General features: G+C 39.3%; 2 protein-coding genes across 2 annotated transcripts; both read right to left on the bottom strand.

The window, feature by feature from the left end:
- Positions 1–4,871: 4,871 nt before the first annotated feature.
- On the bottom strand, positions 4,872–5,913 carry LOC6500531 (ubiquitin-conjugating enzyme E2 H). Its single transcript, XM_001953365.4, has 2 exons — positions 5,806–5,913; positions 4,872–5,735 (listed from the first exon to the last, which is right to left on the bottom strand). The coding sequence occupies exon 2, from the start codon at positions 5,637–5,639 to the stop codon at positions 4,971–4,973; it is 669 nt and encodes a 222-aa protein (XP_001953400.1). The 5' UTR covers positions 5,640–5,735; positions 5,806–5,913; the 3' UTR covers positions 4,872–4,970.
- Positions 5,914–17,245: 11,332 nt separating this feature from the next.
- On the bottom strand, positions 17,246–19,062 carry LOC6500530 (probable citrate synthase 2, mitochondrial). The gene is made up of 4 exons (XM_001953364.3): positions 18,884–19,062; positions 18,622–18,821; positions 17,786–18,557; positions 17,246–17,719 (listed from the first exon to the last, which is right to left on the bottom strand). Exons 1-4 carry the CDS (start codon positions 18,935–18,937, stop codon positions 17,312–17,314), a joined length of 1,434 nt encoding a protein of 477 aa, XP_001953399.2. The 5' UTR covers positions 18,938–19,062; the 3' UTR covers positions 17,246–17,311.
- Between the last annotated feature and the right edge of the window lie 2,018 nt (positions 19,063–21,080).

Below are 21,080 nucleotides of genomic sequence, written 5' to 3'. Positions count from 1 at the left end.
TTTAAAATATTAAATTATGCCAAAAAAATATGCCTTTAAGTTTAAAATTTTCATTTAGACAAAATAAAAATTAGAAAATATGTTTGACGTCGTTTACATTTGTAATTATACTTTTAAAATATATATTTTTTAAGGATTTTACTTAGATTATTTCTTAAAAGGAATATTTGCCGGCCAACATGACGTATGGGTAATTTTTTTTATGCGTGCCGTGAAAAGTATGCTTTAAATCAGTATTTTACAAAATGATCTACATCTACACGTTATATCATCTCCACGAACTTTCAGGGCCATTATGTCCCTTTCCTTGTTTATGGCACATCGTTTGCTCGACTTTTGTCGGTTGTACGAGGCTTGAGCGCTGTTTTGTCGCTGGCAGTGTTTGTTTTTGCGTTTGCGTTGTGGGCGAGCGTGCGTAAGTTTGGCTGCGTGCTCATTGCCTTGTGCGTGTTCGAGCACACTCTTCGAGGCAGGTAGAGCTGCACACCTGCTTTCGGCTTTGCTTTTGCCCTTACCCCGCTTTTTCGGCCTGTTCATACAGCTTTGAGTTCTGACTCAGCAGCTGTTGTTTGTGCAGCACCATCTCTTTTGCACATACTGCAACTGCTCGTTGCAGTCAGCTATCCAAATTCAAATTTGATTTATGCAAATGGCACATGCAGCAGCAGCAGCAGCAGTAGCAGAAACAAAGCAGCAGCAAGTGGCGCTCTGGCTCTGGGAGCCGCTGTTTGCACTTGCCATTCCCGCCAAGTGGCCAATACCCGGCAGCCAAATAAGCAATTGCCATGTGTATGTAAGGGCGTGGGTGTGGGTGTTGCCACACTCCTAGTTAGTATTCCCTTAGGAAGATTCTTTAATTCACATTTAAACAAACTGATGGCAAATACCGGCCCTGCATTCGGACTTGGTCTGTTTTTCTTTTCAAGCCTTTGGCTTGCACTTGACATTTGTTCATTTCAGTTGAACACTTTTTGTCTCCTAGTTTTGCACAGAAAAAAATTTAAGGCTTCAAGTTTCTTATTGCATTTTAATTGATTTAATTAAGACTTACATTTTAATATTCTTACTTAAAAAAAAACATAAGCATTTAAGTCAGATTTGGCTCTAACCCTGAAAAAGAAATTATTATTTAAAACCTCTGTTTTGGTGGCGTGTACCGTCACTGGCCCTGCAATCATCCGGGCTCGCTTCGGCTGACATATGTGGCACTGTGACCGTAAATGTTCTGCCATCTGTTAACCCAGAGACCGTCCAAAAAAAAGGGGCAGACCAAGGGAAACGGGGGTTCCAGCTGTCACTCAGCTGGGGCTCTGCTTTGGTTTAAGCATTTCCTTTTTTAGTTTATCCCTCCGACCTCAGAGGCGGGATTTTGCTTTTTGGGGATTTTATTGACTCAACGCTCCTCGTTCAGGCTACTTTTTCGCTTTCATGTTTGTCATTGTCAATCTCATTTATCGACATCCGTTTAATGTCCAGCAATTTGAATTGGGTCAACCAGACCTGTGTGGCATTCAGTGCCTTACTTTATCATTCGCATTCCAGTTCAAGGCTGAGTAAGATTTCCAAAGGCTGCCAAAGATTGTAATACATCCGTTCAGCCTCAGATTGAAAGTTGATTGATGACTTTTATCAGCGAAGTAAGGCGGATATTTCGATTGCCTAAGTTATAGGAACCAAAGTCCTTTCATTTGATGGAATTCAATATAACATAGGCACATCTAACCCGCAGTTTAAGGCCTAAAGCCCCTACGCTTGAAACTCAACTGGTGCCACTTAACAAGCAGCTCATCCTTTGGCTACGTAGAGGGTTTACCTTCATCAGGCCAAGGTAATGTGGTTCCCCATCCAGAAATGGTATCTTTTGTAAACAATCCACCTACAATGCATTGGCCTTAATTGGCAGTGGGAATGAGTTTCTTTGGGCCTACCAGACAATCGGCAGCCAAACAAAACAGTTTCCGACTAAACAAGCTGTAAGCTGCCTGGTAATTGAAGCTGCATTGTTGGGCACACGTCCAAAGACGACGCCAATCCTGACATTGCACATTCCCAGCCGAAGAATCTGAAGGGGCACTGGCAGGGGGAGTGGGTGGTGCGCCACAATTGTGTGGGTCAAACAAAGAAAAAGTCAAAGGAAGCTGCCGCAGGAAGAACTCTCAAGTTTTGAGGTGGTGCGACCTGGTGCCTGAAGGAATGTTGGAATCCTGCGGCCGTCTGAGAATGGATATGCTGGCTTAGGGTTGTAAAAATTAACAAGACATTTATGCAGGGACACACACAAAGGTGTGCTCCTGGAAATCGTAGCCGCATCCCTCCCACATCCCTATGGCAACATAAATTAGCCGGCAAATGGAAACGAAATCCCTCCGAAGAAGCAGGAACACATGTCCCTGGGTTGTCAAACAGGGCCAAGAAAACAAAAATAATCAACATAATACTCCAGCTTGAATAAGGGGAAACCCAAATGCAAATTCCGTGCCAGAAAGTTGCCAGTCATAACTAACTCGCCCAAGACGGCGACTCAAATTTGTTTGCCAACAATACAGAAACTCTCGAGCCCAGAAGCAGTATCTTAATGAAAGGATGGGGTCCATCTTGTTGCTACTGGAGGATCCACAAAATGTTGCGTAATGTTCTCAACTGTGTACTGTTGAAACTTCCCGTCAAGTATACGCAGTGTAGTACTTCGCCTGGCTTTCATTACGAGTCACGCCAAATTGTCAACAGCTAAAAATTTTGCATGAAAAACAGAACGGCAAAATAAAGAAAGATGTCTTAGCTTCGTGGGAACTTCAATTTCATTAACTAAGTGGTCCATACCAATTAAGTTTTGTGCATTTTGGAATAATATAAATTAATTAGAATATGCTAATGAGGCCTCCTTCGCCTCCGGGGTATTCATGGCATAGCCGTGCGTTGCGAAACTCACTTCGCTGGGAGTCAATTGACTTGAATAAATTAACGCCAGCAATGCAGGCTCATTGCCGGGACAGTTGGCTTTAGCCGTATATTGACCCGGTCGGAATGGCTTCCCATTGAAAAGTGTTTCAAGTGTCTTGCACAAATATTTACCATTTAATGTGGCCCTAGGAATTCCCGTCTAGACAACAGTCGCATCTTAAAGATTGTAGAAGAAATTGTAGAAGAGATTTCGCACTTAAAACGTTTGAAAAAATTTGAGAAAAAGGCAAACTCCTTTGTTAAATATTTAAGACATAAAGTAGATCCGATTTTTGATTGAGAGTTATTCATATTTGTATTATATTTGCATATTTTTATTGAAAAACTCCGATAACCATGTAATGTCATCAATTTCACACTCTGGAGGGCTATAAAGTCTCCGCAGAGATAGCAGACCCAACCCCAGTAATTCCCTATCGTTTCTAACGAATGTCCCACTAAAGACATCGTTTCGTTTTGGAAATGTGCAGGTAAAGTCATTTAAATTCGAAAATGGCATCGACTATTGCATAAATTCGTAACGTGCGATGAGGGTATGGTATTATAATTCGATGGCAGCAGCACACGCAGAGAGGCAGCCATTTGACCTGGACCAGGACATCTTTCTCCAGGCCTTCGTCTTCTGCCGGATTGTCTGCGCATCTGTCTGGAACAGTGCACTCGTATTGGCATTGGCAATGACAGAAAGAGAGAAGAGGAGGGAGGGCGGCCAGTGATTCAGTCTGTCCGTCATTCAGACTATGGCAGAAGGCGTCAATAGGACCAAAATTTACGTCGAAGTGGCCTCTTTCCAGTTTCATAGCATTAAACCAATTTTGGGGACTGGCAGACAGACGTTTTCATTTTGGCCTGTTTGCCAAATTATCGTTTGTCCATTTTTTTTACGAGCATTATTGATTTGTGTGTCTGCAGACAATTTTCCCTTGAAATTCAATATCCGTTTGCAAAATCCAGAAACCATAATGTCGGAAAGGTGTAAATTTAAAGTGAAAACCACTTGGAGCCAAAGCTAATTAATTAATTGCAAAGCCGATTTAACAGAGATTTGTATTTTGGTTGTTGAATTAACCATAGCTCCTGGCATGAAACATGAAATAGTCCCTTTGCTGGAATTATAACTACAATTAAATCGTTGTTTGCACATGACTGCATTTATTTTCCATTCTTTGGCAGACAATTAGACCATTCAACTTTCAACCGGATTTGGATGGCTTTCTGTCCCTACAGTCCAACTTTTGACTAATCAGACCATTGATCAGAAATCACCTGCCTGAAGACAGGCTTGGAAGTGTCGAGTGGAGTTGACATCACTCTCAATTATGGTCCCTAAATTTTGCAATTATCCCTAATGGAGTGAAATTAATTTCTTATCGGATCATTACGGCAATATGGCTTCATCTTGTTTGGCACAATTAAGGCCCACAATGTAATGACCATCATCCCGTCAGACCACTCGACATGCAATAAAATGTTCAATTGTTTACGAATCATGAATTTAAAATTGTTTTGAATTTCAGTCATTATATTTGATGGAATTTGGGATAGCCGTTGGAGCAAAGCCTTATTGTTGTTGTAAAGCCTTTTTATTCTACCAAATGAACCAAAATATTGGGGGAGTGACATTTGAGTAATTTTTATTAAATCGTAAATGCCATATTTATATCCTTTTTTTGTAACTAAATAAAAAATGAATTATATTAATTAATTTCCTAACTTTTTTTATAGGTAAATCTTTGTTGACCGTATTATGCAATTATACAAAAAAATGTAAACTGAACAAATAAATGAATGCAACTTTAAACATATTAAAATCATACAGAAAAGATGAAATTATGTTACTTATTACATCCAATTCTATAAGATAATTTTTAGACAAATGGTTAAAAATATTGTTAAAATAAAAAATGTTATTTTAATTTTAACCGTTACTCATATATCCAATTTAGTTTAATTTGTCCATATACAAACCGATTTTTCTACAAAGACACAAAAAAAGACCAGCCAAAAACTTAATCGTCACCAACAGGCTCTGCACCAGCACAAGCTCCTGCAGCATTGGAAGCGTCTGTGCCATCTGTGGCAGATGCAACGGCATATGCATCTGCGACGTCGTCCTCTTCGTCGTCGGAGAGAAGATCGGAGAGACTTAGGTCTGAGGAACGCTTCTCCAGGCTTTCGTCCGTCTGGGATTGGGGCTTGACGGCGGGGGGCAGGGCGTACATCCTTACGCAGAGGACGACATGCTCATGGAATAGTTGCTCCGAGTGCATCATGATGGAGGCGGCGCGATGGTTTAGAGGATCATGGGGGTTCGGATGGCGCAGCAGCTGGGGCAGGAAGGTATCAAAGATGTTCACCAGGTCGTAGTTGGAGGACCATGCCTGCTTGAAGACGTTCATGCAAACCAGTCCCGTGGTGAATTCAATGTTCGGGTGCAGGATCTTGGTGACGAAACGGACGCGCGGCGCCTTCAAGGGATATTCCTGCGGCATGGCCACGCTTACAGTCCATACGCCTCCTTCGTAGGCGGTGCCCAGCGGCCCCTCGAAACGCACGTCCAGATTGGCCATGTCTTCGTCCACGATGGTGTGGTAGCCGGAGGCCAGCAGCCGGTTCACGTCCCTGTGGAGGCGCCGCCCGGCCATCGGCGACGTTGTGTTCACAACCACGTTGGCCATCGGATCCGCTGCTGTCCTGCGCTGTCTCCCCTAAGGAACTACTGGGATTTTGAGTGCACTCGTCTGCTACACAGAGGTACCTTCAAAACTATTCATCTACCATTTAAATGTGGCGTTTGTTATTGGCTCGACGGTCGAATCTGAAGGATTTAGTCATAATACTTACACATAAAATGAAACCAGAATTTTGTTATTTTTTCATTGAAATTTTCTACAAATATAATCCCGCCGCCTACTCGAAGGAACGATCCACATTTGTAACTAATTCATAGCCTTCTTCTTTTCATATTTGGCAGTAACTGTAGCCATTTGAATAGCTATTTCTTGTTAAAAACGACCATTGTTCTAGGTTTGTATCTGGCTTTCTTCCTTAAAAGCAATTACTTTAAATATTATAGTTTTCAGCTGACCCAGAAACGAAACCCTATTTTACAGAAAATAAATAGGACTTATTTATTATATTTACCCAATTCCGGCTTACTTCCACCCTGCTTTTTAGCCGTGTCGCATTGCGTCTAAACGGATTTTGGCTCTGGGCCGAGTATTCATTAATTGAGCGTGGGTCAGATGGCTGGGGAGTGCTTTTGGCCGCCTTGCCAACTACTTGTAATTGGGCACCAGGGAGGAGCGAGTAGAAGGGTCACTGGAAGCTAAATGCATTTAGGATTGCTGGCCATAAATCAAAGATCGCCTGATGTCCTCTTCCATAACGGAAGCTGTGATAACTTGAAGTGCAGACCAAGAGCTGAAGTCAGTGCATTAAAGTTAAATGGACTCGGGTCTAAATGCTGCAAATTGCTGCCATAACCAATGTCCAACAGTCTACATCGGCCAATGGATGCGAATGAAGATTGTATCTGTAGCTGTGTATCTTTATCTCTGTATCTACTACAATGGCCGTAGCTGAAACAATGGTAAATAACGACTAGAAAATTGTAAAAAATGTTGACAATGTTTCTCATTGCTGGCGGAATCCTTTGCCCTGAAGCTTTATTTTTAGTGCGACAGTAAATGCGTCACTCCCAGCCCCCAACCCGATCCCCATTCCTATGCCGGCAACTATCTCTATCTATCTTTATATTCGTCTCCATCCTGCATCCCTGCAGCCCTCTCATTCACCCGACTCGCTCCATCTTTTTTCTGCCCGGCTTTGGAATGCGCTCTTTTGCAGTTTTCACAGTTGAGTGCGCTCATTGTTTTCGCTGTCAGCGAACGGCGCGTCGACAATGAATAATTAGAATTTTGTTGAAGGTCCATTGCTCATTGCTCCACTCCCCACACCCTCCAAAAATATATCCAAAACCCCTCTCAAACACGCAGCCACTGTTTGCTGGGGCCAATTCATGCGACTTTTAATCTGTTGGCCATGGACAGCAAATCAAACAAAAGCGATTTACTATTACAACGAAAAAGCGCTTCAAAATCCGTACTACACTCTGCATACTACACTGCACTATATATTTGAAATCGAGTTTGGTATCAGCAAACAAATTCCCAATAATCTGTGTCTGTGTTCAGCTGACCGAGTTATAGTACGGTGGCAATGCAATAAACGCTTTTTGAAGCATTCTTGATTACAGAAAATGCGAGTATTGTCCTTTCTTTCATGTGAAAATTACCAATATCAGCCATATATTAAAATTTAAATGCAATGGTTGTTAATGCAGGCTTTTAATTGAAGAATAAACATTGTAAGCCCAATGCCTTAAATGCCTTAATTTTACTCTTTTCACTCTCAATTGTATCCGACAGCAAAGTTACCCGCATAAATCCGTGGCTAGTTGAGTCTTTATTGTAAATTTTTTCCATTATTTTATGAGAATCATCCGCAAGTTTTCACATTCAATCCAAGCATCCAAGCAAGGCACCGGAAGGGCCAGGATTCAATGTGATTTTCAAGTGCATAAATAAAATCTCAAATAGACGCCATTAAGAGCATTTTAGCCGCCATTAAAGCAATATGGAAGCCTCCGTCCAGGGTCCTTTCGCAGACTATTATGTCAAGAAATACGATTATCGCGTAAAATTAACGCGAAATTAATGCAAACTACGCGTTCCAGCCCAAGGATGAGTCTCCGGCAAGGATGTGCCTGGTGGCGGGTATGGGATATATCCTTTGGCAAAGCATTTAGGAGCAATCTCAACATGGGCGTTAATTTTGTGAATTGTAATCAACTTGGAAAATGGGCGTGGTAATGAAGTTGTTTCGCCACCCAACCATTGACCACGTCAAAGTCAACACTTCAACAACTACACACTGGGCGTAGCCCGAAAAAAAAATTCAACCTCAGCCAGGATCCAAACAATAGCCGCCAAGTAAAAAATTCCGTATTACCCCCAACGAGTCCCCTTATCCCCACGAAGCAAAACAATGGCGCTGCTAAAACAATGGCCGGCGACAAAAGGTAACCGCGAAAAGGATAACTCAAAGCCAGGAACTCACAAGAGCAGGACCTGTACTAGTTCCACAACCATAGCGGGAAAAACCACAACCGCAGGTCTAAGCCCCCGGCGTTTTGGAAACATTCCATGACTCTACGCCACGCCAGTACTTCCCTTGGGGGCTGTTTCTTTCCCCCCAGGTACCACCTCCAGCTCCCTGGGTAGCAAAATTCTAGCGCACCAAAAAATTGTTAAATTAACTTGATCGTTCTCTATGAAATTTTCACAGCAGGCGTTGTGTTCAATGGGAAATTTTGGCCAATAAACCAGGAATTAAACCGGATTTTCGTTGCCATTGATTATAAAATTTGCATTGGCGGCTATTGCAAATAGTATCAATTAAGCTCTGATTTATGCATGCCATTAATTTTCTGTGTCAAAGTTTATTTTGAATTGGACTATCCATATGTATAGTGGCAATATAATATGGATAATATGGACAATAAGAAGCAAGAGCTTTGCATATTTCTTAAATGTCTCAAATATTTTAATAATTCCGTTTTGCTCAGTGTACCAACAAATTATGCAAAACAAAATTTAACAAATAAGGCAATCCCAGATTTTGACGCATAATAAAAGAGAATTGATACATAAATCGTTTAAGATATTCCGCTCAAGAATCGGATGATTATTGGCAAAGATATGACCATCGCTGGCGGCCATACTTTATATATTCGAAGGAGATCCTCCACAAAATATGACAAAAAATCTAAAAAATAATGTGTTCCTAGATTTAAATGCAGATTGAAAGAGATTCGGTGTACAAATCGTTTAAGGTATTCTGCTCAAGAATCGGATGAGTTTTGACAAAGATATGACCATCGCTGGCGGCCATATTGTGCCTCCCATGCATTCTTCATAGTTTCGAAGGGGATCCTCCACAAAGTTTGACAAAAAAAGTAAAAATAAGGTGTTCTTAGATTTTAATGCAGATAGAAAGAGAATTGGCGTACAAATCGATTTAGGTATTCCGCTCAAGGATCGTGTAAATATTGGCAGAGATATACCCATCGCGGGGGGCCAAATTGTGCCTCTCATGCATTTCTCAGAATTTCAAAGGGAATCTCAAATTTTAAAAATAATTATTCCATTTATTTAAAAAGGGATCCATCTTTTAATGGGGACTGAGTTTCATTACTGTAGTGTCTAAAATTAAGGTGCAACTTTAAGGCAAATAAGCTGCGGACGAGTGGCTGTAACACTGAGGCAAAAAGACAGGACGAAGGGGAAACAAAGTAAATTGTTGCTGTTCCCTAGTAATAAAATATTTGTCGAGCGCCATTTACAAAGCCATTTTCAAGCTCAATGTACTTTCAAAGTAAAGCGCTCCACCTGCCCGCGTTCGCTGCTGGCCCGCCCCAGCTTACCACTCCTGCTTTCTACGCCCACTTGCTACCACCTGCCCCCTCGTTGCCTCCTTGTTCTATTTCTTTCTGCTGGTGGAACACTGGCAGTTGTTCTAGTTTTTATTGCCAGCGTTTGCCATTTTATGGTCTCGTTTCAGGTTGCTTAGCCTGGTTCCACAGAGAGAAAAGTTGTACTCCAAAAGGTCATAAACAGAAATTGGTTTATCTTGAAAATTTCTGAGTTTTTAGGCTCACCAAACAGACTCTTTTTTTTTAAATATGTAGAAGCCAAAATATTGTAGAAGGCTTACAATTTTTTTCGGTGCAGTACTGATGATTCTTATGCTCCTGCTTGTGAAAGTGAGTTTAGGTGCGATGTTTGAGGCATCAGTGCCATCGTTTGTCGTCGTTTGACTTGCTAAACACGTGCTTTCATTTAAAACGCCGTAAATATGTCGCGTTTTTTTGTATGCTGACATTTTGCTAGAGCCAGATGCCACCCAATGTATACAATTTTTATTGAATATTTTTCATTCCAAACGAGATTTGCCGTTCCGTGAGCCACATTTCAAAGAGTTGGCCGTCCTTGAATATTTTATATACGAATAAAAACGTTAAATGAATCTTGGTTAATTAAATATAATGTTAAATCATTTGACCAGATTATTTATTCATTTACTTATAAAAAAAATAAAATATTGCGATTTATGGAAAGTCACATGTGGATAAGTATGAGCAAATATATCTTCCACCAACAGAATAAAAATGTAAACAAAGTTCAACATCAGATGAGACGTAAGGACGGCTCCTTCCAGATTAAAACATATTCTCGTATATATTCATATATATTGGCCATATGTTGGAATAAAGAATAAAAAATAAATAGTAAAAAAGCAAATGCAACCTCATGAGCAAAAGACGTGCAAAGTGCAGGCGATTATGCCAGTCATAAACCGATTAGGTCCCATGAATATTTATGGACGGACGCGACCGGGGCAGAGCTCAGATAGAGCTGCAACCGGAAAGCGACTGGAGTTGAATGGAATGCAACAAGCGAAGGATTTTTCCACTTAGTGGGGTCATAATCATATTTCCCTTATGTGAATGAAAAGCAAGCTATTGCTTGGAGAGAAAACAGCTTGTGAGGGAAAATATTAAAGTTTGTAATCTGAAACGAAAGAATCTTTAAAGGTTCTTAAAGGAGTTAACTTCAAACCTAATATTTAACTATGTATAGGATTATTTTTGTATCTTTCATTATAAAAAAAAATTTTATGAATAATTCCCATTTGGAAACTCTTTCCGTTGTCTAAGACATGTAAAAGTTTGAACCTTAATCGCTTAAATGAATTCTAAACGAAAACCTTAATGCAAATGTTTACGTATAAAGGGTGCAAAATATTTTTCATGCATGCGATGCTGTTTTTGACAGTCTGTTTGTTTTCTATTGTTTCGATGTTCACAAGTTCAACAATAGGGAAAATCAATAACACGTTTTTCTCCGTTTCATTTGGATGCAATATAAATAAAATATTTGCATTTAAAAGGCTCTTCATCACCCCAATCTGAATGAAAGTTGTTGGCAAACACAATTTTTTGGTTTCGCTGGGGTAAATGATGGATGGTAAACTACTTCCTCCACAACCCACCATCCATAAAATCGCAAACTGTCACCAAAGAGGCAACTACACATAGTAGATGAATACAGTCATGCAGATACATTTGTATATTTTGCCATCCATCACTTGTCTCTGCAAAATGATGTCTTGACCTTCGCCAACAGAAACTGGGTGGGGCAAAGATTTTGGCTAACTGATTTATGTCTGGCAGGGATTGAATCGATTTTAATCACTCCCATAGGGGAGTGCAATCAAGTGCTCAATAAAACACACGCTAGTCCTGTCCGCACCTCCTTCTTCGAAGAACGGAAAACTCGTGGATGGGGTTGCGTGTTTGGATTATTTCCGTTGATTTGTTTGCCGATAAATCTCTTTGTCGCCATAATCGTTAAATCGTTCATTCGTCACGGTCTTTGATTGCTATTACCAGCTAGCTACGAAAGCTACTTTTCCTGAAAATCCCCACCAACTTGAATGTGCAAAATTGTACAAACGTAGGCTTTATTTGGAAAACGATAGTCTTATAATTTTATAAAAAAATTATAGAAAAGAAAGCCCTAATTTTGCCTATGCAATTTTTGCCACCGGAATTTGGGTGTGTTAAAATTTGGTGAGTTGGGAAATTATGCGACTAAAATAAAGAAAATTGTTGCTACAGCAGCGTCAGTTAAAACTGCACAGCCGGCAGCATCAACAGCTTGGTAAACAAATTTCCATTTGGAGCTGAACACTTTTGCAAAATGTGTGCCCTGCGTGTGGGTTTTTGGGTGGTATGGGTGGGGGAGTGTGTAATGTTTTCCAAATTTCCTGATTTATTGTGAAACTTTTTATGAGCATTTCAGTTTTCTGTTCTCTATAGTTGGCTGCCATACATGGGAAAGTACGCTGACGGGCACATGACAGTCAGACAGAACTTTTAACTATAATATGTAATTTAAATATATTTTTGAAAGTTCTTTCAGGGATGGAATAGTGAAATTGTTTAAAGGGTGAAAGTGTTAAATAAATGTAAGTAGTTAGCTAGTTTTCCTTTTAAAATTATATAAACTGGTGTCTAGAAAAAATTTTAACTTTCTCACACAACTGTGCACAGTTCTGATTATTTTAATTAGACCAAAGGTTAAAAAAAAATAAACAGTGCTAGAAAATAGAGTGATACGTGTTACTTGGAGTCAACAGCATAATCAGAAAATTTATTTCAAAAAGGCAAGTTCATTGAACCTTTCCGCAAACAACAGAAACTGTGAACCCATTTATATAGATTGTAAGAGCTGGAGAACAATGCTGGAGATATTTCAAAAATGTTTCCCTCCTACATCCAAAATCAAAAGTCAGTAAAAAGTTTCCAGATTAGTGGTGAGACATTTTTCTTGATCAAGACTGTCTGAATGTTTTTAATTTCAATTTTCGATTTGTTTTTCGGGCCGGGTGTGTCATCTTGACTGACAAATTGAAACAAATAGCTAAAGATATATCAGACAAGTGCCAAATGTATTGATTTTTGTCTCGGTGTGAGAGTGAAAGGAGCGAAGACCGTAGAAGCAGATGTTACATCTGATGGTGTTGGATAAACTTAATTTACCCAGTTTCGGTTACTCAATTCAGCAGTTTGGCTTAGTTTTGTATGAGCTGAATTATTAATGGAACCCTAAAAAGAACAGCAGGAGGTCAGTGCTGAAAGAAATTTATTGTGTGTCGGCAGTTGTATTGTGTCAAAATTTGTTTGCTGAACGAATTCCAGAACAATAATAAATTAATTAACTCGAATAGCAGCCAAGAAAGGGCCAACAGCACGTGCCACAAATGCGAATGCGAAGTCCCAATTAAAGCCAGTGCAGAGTTTCATATCCTTAAAGTATGAATTTCCAGCCAGGATGAAGCTGCCCCTCCCTGGGCGGACTTATCTGCAACCTGACCACGTTAAGCCAAGTGGAAAGCATAATTCGCGATTTGACTCACCGAAAACAAAAGCCCAGAGTGGAGAGGGAGGACACCTTCGTCCTCCGTTGATAATTACAAGGGCAAGAAGAAGATAAGGATAAGCGACAACTGCAGTCCATTCACCAAAAACCTCATTCAGCGAACAATAGCCCAAAACATGAACAGATTTCAGCCAGATGGGGACGAGGATGATGATGTTGGCGATGACAAAAATGGTTTATCCAATAGCAAACAATGCTAAAATCTTATCCTCCGCGTAATTAAGGCACCGGAGTAATCAGACCAAGAGACAGATCGAATGTGAAGAAGTCATTTTTAAGTAGCTGCTGAAATTGCGCATACGCTACGCTTAATTACCAATTTAAATGATTTTTCAAGTGTTTAACTCAAATACACCAAAGCTTGGCAAGTAGATTTTGCAGAATACTTTAGATCTTTACTTTATTTTGCCGGGCTACCTTTGCTTTTAAACTTTTACTGAATATTCTGCTAATAAATGTTACTATAAAATCAAATAAAGAGAATAGGGTTGAAGAACTTTAGTGGTTTCACGTTTGCCAGTGAGCAAAATGTAGACAAATAAAATAGAAAGAAACAAAAACAGAAACACCCAAAGGCAAAACGTAGGAAAAACCCCTGTGAAAATACCATGAAAAGGCTCCAGGAGGCGCACCATTCAGTCCATCTTCCGTCTGCGTGTCTGTCGGTTTGAACTCTCAACTCCGGACCATGGAATTGGGAAAGCTCCCTTCAGAGTTTGCTGGTATAATCGCAATTATTTTTACCTGCAGGCACTTTTAGCGCTTTCCACCAAGCGCAAATATGTGCGAATATTTCTTCGACTGGAAAATGAAATACTGCAAGCTAGAGAGGATCCCAAACACCGAAATGCAGGACTTTGTATTTCAAATTTTTATTATTTCACTACCTTATATTTAAAAATACCTACAATAATAAAGTTGGAATAATAACGTAAGCATTATCGAGCATCTCGTATTAAATAAACATTAAGCGAAAAATTTGCCAAACGATCCAATCCCTCATTAGCAATTAAACAAGAGATGGGAACAACTGGATGTAGAATGCATTGTTTTTAATTAACCTATAATTGTAGGGGTTTTATTCAACACGTGTTCATTGCATTGAATGGGCCAATAAATAGTAAATGGAAAATGAAAATAATTAAACAATTAATTGGTACAACTAGCCATGGAACATGCTATATAAATAATCAAATGGCCATTTTGATTACACTCATTTAGTTTGACCAGAATGACAGGACCACAATCGCTCATTGAAGTCATTGGATATTAAGCTGCAAAAAAATATGAAATATTTTTATTTAAATCAAAAAATCTCGTGTGTGAAGTGAATGAGAAAGCTGAAATTTATTTGAGTATCGGGCGGATGGAAAAACTTCCGGGAAACTGTCAAATAGAAGCCAACAGTTACTGCCACTCAGTCGGTTACTGCTGCCTCTACTGCTCCTTTTGCATTGTCCTTGCCTCCCTGGGCCAGTCTTTGTTTAGGCAGGAAGAATTATAATTTTCCTGCGTACCCGGCAAACTTTTCACTCAGCACACAACCCACCAAGATATATGTGTGTGCGCATAGTTATATTCCACAATGTCTGATGTGTTTGTCTGCGAGTTGCTTTTGTCGAAAGCAACTGCAACTTATTTTGCATATCTTAAAAAATAGAACATACGCAAATGCCCGAGCAGCCCAGCCACGGCCTCAGCTTCAGCCCGCGCTAGAGACCATTATAATACAATAACATTGGGATAGGGAAAGAAACCCCGGACCAGGGGAATAAGTAAAGGCGGGGCCTGAGACTGGGGTTGAAGACATGGCTTGATAGCGAGTCGAGTGCAGCTGCTGTCGGAGCCATAAAGTTTTCGGTCTATAAGGAAGTTATTGCATTCCCCCTGCGCTTCCTTTTCGGCCAACAGAAAAATTCGCATTTCCCACACAAGGAAAACCAAAAATTTAAGCTTCGTGTTCGTCGAGATATGAACTTCTCAGAGCCGTCCTTGGGGAAGTCACTCAAGTTGTCCTTTCGCAATTTTGCCGGAAGTTAATGAAATAACCCATAGCATGACCAAAGCATTCAAATTCTGAGAATTCCACAACAGGCAACTGGGGTTTAAATAATAGCTTTCCCTTTAAAATTATCCAAATTATGTAATATTTTCAAACTAATTTAATTCAAAATTATTAAAGTAAAATTAGTAAAGTAAGTAAACATTTATAATGGTATCTAGAAGGATGCCCTTCAAATTATAATAAATAATATCAATAACTTACCTAATTCTAGTGGCAATTAGTTTAAAAGTCTTTATGACCTTGATCCAGAAACATATATTTGGCATTTATTTTAGAGCCCTTATATCCCATTCCACAAAGGTTTAAATAGGGTAGAGCACATGCCATACTCCGGTCAGTTTTAAATTATTCCTGCATACATAGTTGCATGCCAGAAGAACTTTGCACAGTTTTTAATCTACGATTTTGTTTTTATTCGAGGGAAATGGAGGAGCTCTGGGTGGCAGCGTTGGGCGATGGGTTGGAAAGCACTTTCGCATTACTTTTGTTTTAATATTGCAGCAAATGGATGAAAGCAACTTGGCATATGTGCGAACATTTTATATGACTGCTGCCACACACACACGCATACACACAGTCACTTTCAGAAGCTCACGCCCCCTCTCGCATACATATGAAAGTCATCTATTGTTTTATTTATTTATTTTTTTTTAGGTCTGGGCAAGCGGCGGGACAGCAGCGGTCACATGGACAGGACATGGTTGATGCGGATGTGTTTTATAACCATCCATCCTCTTCGGATGTGTGCGTGCTCAAGTGGGTGAATTTGTGCGTGTATAAGCCATTGTGTGCGAGTGTGTGTCTGTGGATATGTGCGACTATGTGGGAAAGGGAATAGGGCGAAAGCTGGAAATCCGCTTTCCCTTTTCTGGCATCCAAGGCCACAGAAGCTGCAGCAAAGCTGAGCGTGCCTCTGCATTTTCTTCATCCAAAACAATTTCAAATTATGTTTGAAAAAAATGATACAAAAAAACACCACGCTTACCAAAATGCCAAAAAAAAAAAATGGGGAAAGCAAGCAGTGCTCTGAATTGAAATAAAAAACTTTTTGTGAGTTCCCTCAACAATAAAATAACTGCGCAGGAAAATATTAAATACTTTCATTAAAACGTTTTTCAGCTTATATTTCCCACCAACTTGTATAAACATATTTCAACTTTTATCATTTACACTCCCAGCACCCCTTTCAGCCCCTGGAAACCTCTAGTGCGCAGAGCAATTAATAATAAGTTAAGAACTGAGAAAAAACGAGCTTCATAATCGTATTATTGTGTCAAAAAAATAAAGGAGATCGTGTGTATATAAACCAAAAATGGGTAAAATGCAATTAATATATAGAAAATCAAATAGGGACCACAAAAATCCATTTCATTATTCGAGTGGTTCCCATTTTCCATTAAGAAACCCCGTTGGATTCCATTTTCGTTCACTGGGTCACTTGCTATGTGGGATAGAAGGCGTATTCCCATGGAAAAACTAGAATAAAATTGAAGTGAGTGGAAGCTGGGGACCCGTTAGCCAACCCCAAGGACTCCGGACCCACAATGATGGAAATGCTAAAATAACAATAAAATATCACTTATAGAAATAACGGTTCATGCCAATGAAACAAAAATGGAACACAAATTCGACATCAGAATGAGATGTGCCAAAGCCCAACAAAGCAGGGACTGAGCAGAAATCAATCAGTTGATGGAATGCTTTTAAAAAAATTACAATACATTCGACGAAAATAACAAGGAAAAAAATCATTGCACACCTTAATATTTTTTTGATTTGATTCATATTGATGTGTTTTTTTAAGCTATGTGATGGAACTTGCATTGTAACTTTTCTTGGACCATTACTCTTTTTAAAGTCATTTCATAATAATTAAATAAAGTCGGCTTGGAGGCTAAATTCAATTCTGAATTATGGTTATGAAAATGGAAATTGGATTCTTTTTCTGGCTGCAAACATCAAAGCACTGGAAATGGGATACAAATTATCCCATGCCATAATTAGTTCTGGCGGAGGCAAACCTAGATGAGAAAATCAAAGTGTCTCAGGAATACATAACCCAATGAGTGACAGCCAGAAAACGCAATAACGAAATGCCAAACACACGGTTATAATAATCCAAATTGTAGAGAAACGAGATAAAATTCTCCAATTGTTTTGGTGATATTAATGAGCTTGCTTCTATTTATTATTCAGTAGTTCTATTGTTCTATTTTCATCAACATTTTTTTTTCTTATCTTTGCCTGCTTTCTCCGCTTTTTGAATAAAAGTGCATAGATCAGATGTAGATATAGACTTCGGCCTCTCAAGTGGATAACCCAATGCACGGGACCAAATCAGTTGGGAAAGCACGCCTAAAGCCCTTGAGACTCCAAACAGCACCGTATAATAGTTCATCTCCATTAAGCAATAATGTTGTAAAAGAACTCCGGAATGGGCGTCCACATTGGGGAAGGGATTGGCCACTTTTCCCAATTTTTTCAACACTTCGGGTACGATTTTCCATAAGCGAGTCACTAATTTTACGCCAGGATCATCTTTGCAGTGCTTCATGGCAAATTCGTTTTGCAGAGTGAATCGTGGATCAGTGTCCCTCAGCACAGCATGTCCAAAGCCGGGAATAACCTTTAAGAGTTATAATATTATTATTAAAGGGTACCTTTTTTAAACTTAGATTCAACAATTTCTTACCTGCCCGCCTTTCAGAGTATCGTCAATAAACTTTTTGATTTCTTCGTCCGACGGTTCATCCCCTATAGCTTTTCGTAACTTCGTCAACCAAACCAGAACCTCCTGGTTGGCTAATCCGTGGAGTGGCCCAGCCAATCCGCACATACTGGCCGAGTAGCAAAGGTACGGGTCGCTGAGGGCAGATCCCACTAGGTGACTAGCGTGAGCCGAGACATTTCCGCTCTCGTGGTCGGCGTGTATAACCATGTAAAGTCGCATCAGATCGATGAAGTCTTCGTCTGGAAGACCGAGCATGGTACTGTAATTTCCCGACCAGTCCTGATCCTTATTCAGCTCCCGACATCCCTTGCCGCCCTTAAACACGTTGGTGTAGATAATCGCCGCTACAGTGGGGAGCATTGCGCACAAATTCATGGAATCCTCGTAAACGTACTGCCAGTAGTCTGCCCGTTTAGCTCCCTTCTTATATGCTTCCACGAACTTACTGTTTAAGTTCAAGCAAGCAGATGCGGCAGAAAGCTGTGCCATCGGATGAATTTTCTTATCCAGTGAATCAAGCATCTTCAAACAGTAATCCGGCACCTTGCCACGTTTATTCCATTCATTTGTCACGCCCTGGGCCTCTTCTTTTGTGGGCATTGATCCGGTAGTTAGAAAAAAAAAGGCGCCTTCGGGGGTACCTTCGCTTGATCCTTTCTTTACTCGAGGGAGTTTTGCGCAGACGTCTTTTATTGGCATACCACGGTAAAAGATACCTTTCGTAGGATGTAAACTATAGGAAACAGATTTTGAAATATAAATTTCTTAAAAACATATAAAAGGATCGAGTACTTTACCTAGAAGTTAAACAGATCAACAGCGGCAGGCCGCGCATTCCGCCCATCACACTGTTAACCGGGATATTTCCAATACTAGTCTTTCCGTGCAGGCATTTAATTCCCAAAAAATATTCTCGCTGCTGAGGTATGGCCTTTTCCAATTTGGCCTTAATTCCATCACCTTTACTGCAATCGCCATACGATCGAGTTATGCGCAACTAAAATTAAATATGGGATTAATATTAACTAATAGCCGACTCCTTTTAGGAAACAAAGCTACCAAAGCCATCCTTGAATTTGGTAGGTACTTATTGAAGGCCCTACCATTCTTCATGGCTAAATTATATATAAATGTTATAGTGTAAAAACAGGAAAAAAGGTGATATTGAAAAATTGTTGAAATTAGAATTTAGAGTAGAAATGTTAATATGAATGGTTTCAGAGTATAAATGTATCTGAGTGTTCTATCCAGCCTCCTATGTATATATATAGATTTGTATATTTTTTTCTTTCTATTAAAATATTTTATTATTTTATATAATATTTATACGTTCAAATAAGTAAAGTTAAATTATGGTCCACAGCCCGAAGCTTTTTTTGAAGGTCCAACTTTATCCTGCGTCTGTTGGCCGCTTAACGAAATTTTTGGCCCATTTGTGTGGCTCATAAGCGAAGCCCACACTTTCACTCTCAGATGGGACAACTCTGTTTGAAATCGCAAAAAAATTAAATATCTAATTGTTCTTTCATTCCATGGGGAATTCAACCATTGCTTTAAATAATAGAGAGTAGAGGGCAGTACGTGCGAATGAATGAGTGGAGTTGGTACTTTGGCTGCGATTTTCATTTCCATGGCCCATTCGGTGGCACTTTGGGGAATTATTCGGTTTTTGCCGTCATGACTGCATTTCAACAAATTTGTACTTGTTTGTCGTTCAGATTTTGACCAGCTTTGGGGCAATCAGCGTGCAAAAAATATGTATATAACTTTGCTTTTAATTAAAACATATTTCACACAGACAACGAAAGAAAAAAGATCATAAATTCAAAAATATTTTTTTATTGCTCCACTAACAGCCGTCAAATTAAATTCAAAACTTTATCGCTTATATTTTTATTTTATTTTAGAAAACACTTCTTTAGCCAGAGGTTCGTTAATGGCCATTCAGATAATAAGAATTCCACTTTGACGTTAGCCACTCATTATACCACTCATTTTTTTCCAAGCACTAATTTTTTTATTTTATTAATTAACATTCAATTAGCGAAAACTACCGCGGCCTGGCTGTTTGAGTGGCATTTAAGCCATTCATGTTGTAAGCCAGCTATTCAATTTGCAAAATAAAATCCTGTTTGGCCAGGAAAGTTTCTTTTTCTTTTTGCTGAGGAGGTTTCTTTTAGGGGCTTTTGAATTTTGTTTGATAGCAGATAACATTAAGAAGGGGGCTTTTTCATTTTAAATGAATAAAAGAGCTTGTGCTTCATTTCTTAATTCATTTTAGTTTGACTATTTTTTTTTTGTGCGAAATAAATATTTAAATTAAAACTACAATTTTCCCAAGTGGCAGCGCTTGAATTTTAGCTCTTATAGAGTCCTTGCCTTATGTGTCCTCTGTTTTACGGATTGAGTTTTTTCCCGCCGCCGCTTTGGTGTTTGCTTCATTACTAGTTTAAATAATTTCCTTTCGCGTCCCGTCGCACGCTTTTTGTTGCCCGCCTTTGGTCCTGCCTGCGAAAGGCACTCGAATTTCGCACTTAAGCAGCTGTCAGCAACGGTATCTATCTCACTCGACCCATCCTGGATCCTTCCCCATGGGTGTCTTCCTACCAATTTCGCTCTGTTTTTTCTATGTCCTGCAAAGTTGCATCATGGGCAAGTTGCAAGCAAAGGAAAAAAGTATGGGGCGAAAGGTTGGAAACAATTTTGTTGCCTTAATGCATAATAGAAAGTGTCGCATCCATGGCAGCAAAAGTTTAAAATCATTTTATTAACTTGGTTGCTCACCAAAAAACAAAAAGTACAGAAACTCCTAAAAGTCAAAGTGGAAGGAAAGTAAAACTGGGGTTGTTTTTACTTTTCAAAGGGTTATCTACATTTGTTCTGTTAAATTGTGGAAAAGTTAGGTGAAATTATTCAGTAAGAGATGTAAGTCAGATGAAGATTTCTTGAAGTTTAGCGGAATGTCATATGCAAATGCAATTACAATACTTTTTCCCCTGTTTTCAATTTCTTATTTGCTGCGAGTAACCCAATCTATGCCCTCGCTTTAAATTACTTCACTGAAAAAATTATGCAAAGAGAATATATTTTCAAAACTGTATTACCATGAAACAAACTATTGCCTAAAAACATTTTTATTTTTTTGTTTGTAAATATTGAATTTATTTTTGTTTCTGATTCATATTATAATATTCATTCATACAATTTTTTTCTGTGTTATAAAAGCAGGAAAGCTATGTCAGTGAGGACTTAACAT

Source organism: Drosophila ananassae, chromosome 2L, assembly GCF_017639315.1.
Source record: "Drosophila ananassae strain 14024-0371.13 chromosome 2L, ASM1763931v2, whole genome shotgun sequence".
In the NCBI taxonomy this organism is placed as follows: Eukaryota; Metazoa; Arthropoda; class Insecta; order Diptera; family Drosophilidae; genus Drosophila; species Drosophila ananassae.
The sequence above is the reverse complement of the archived record's forward strand: the minus strand, read 5'-3'. Positions and strand labels throughout refer to the sequence as shown.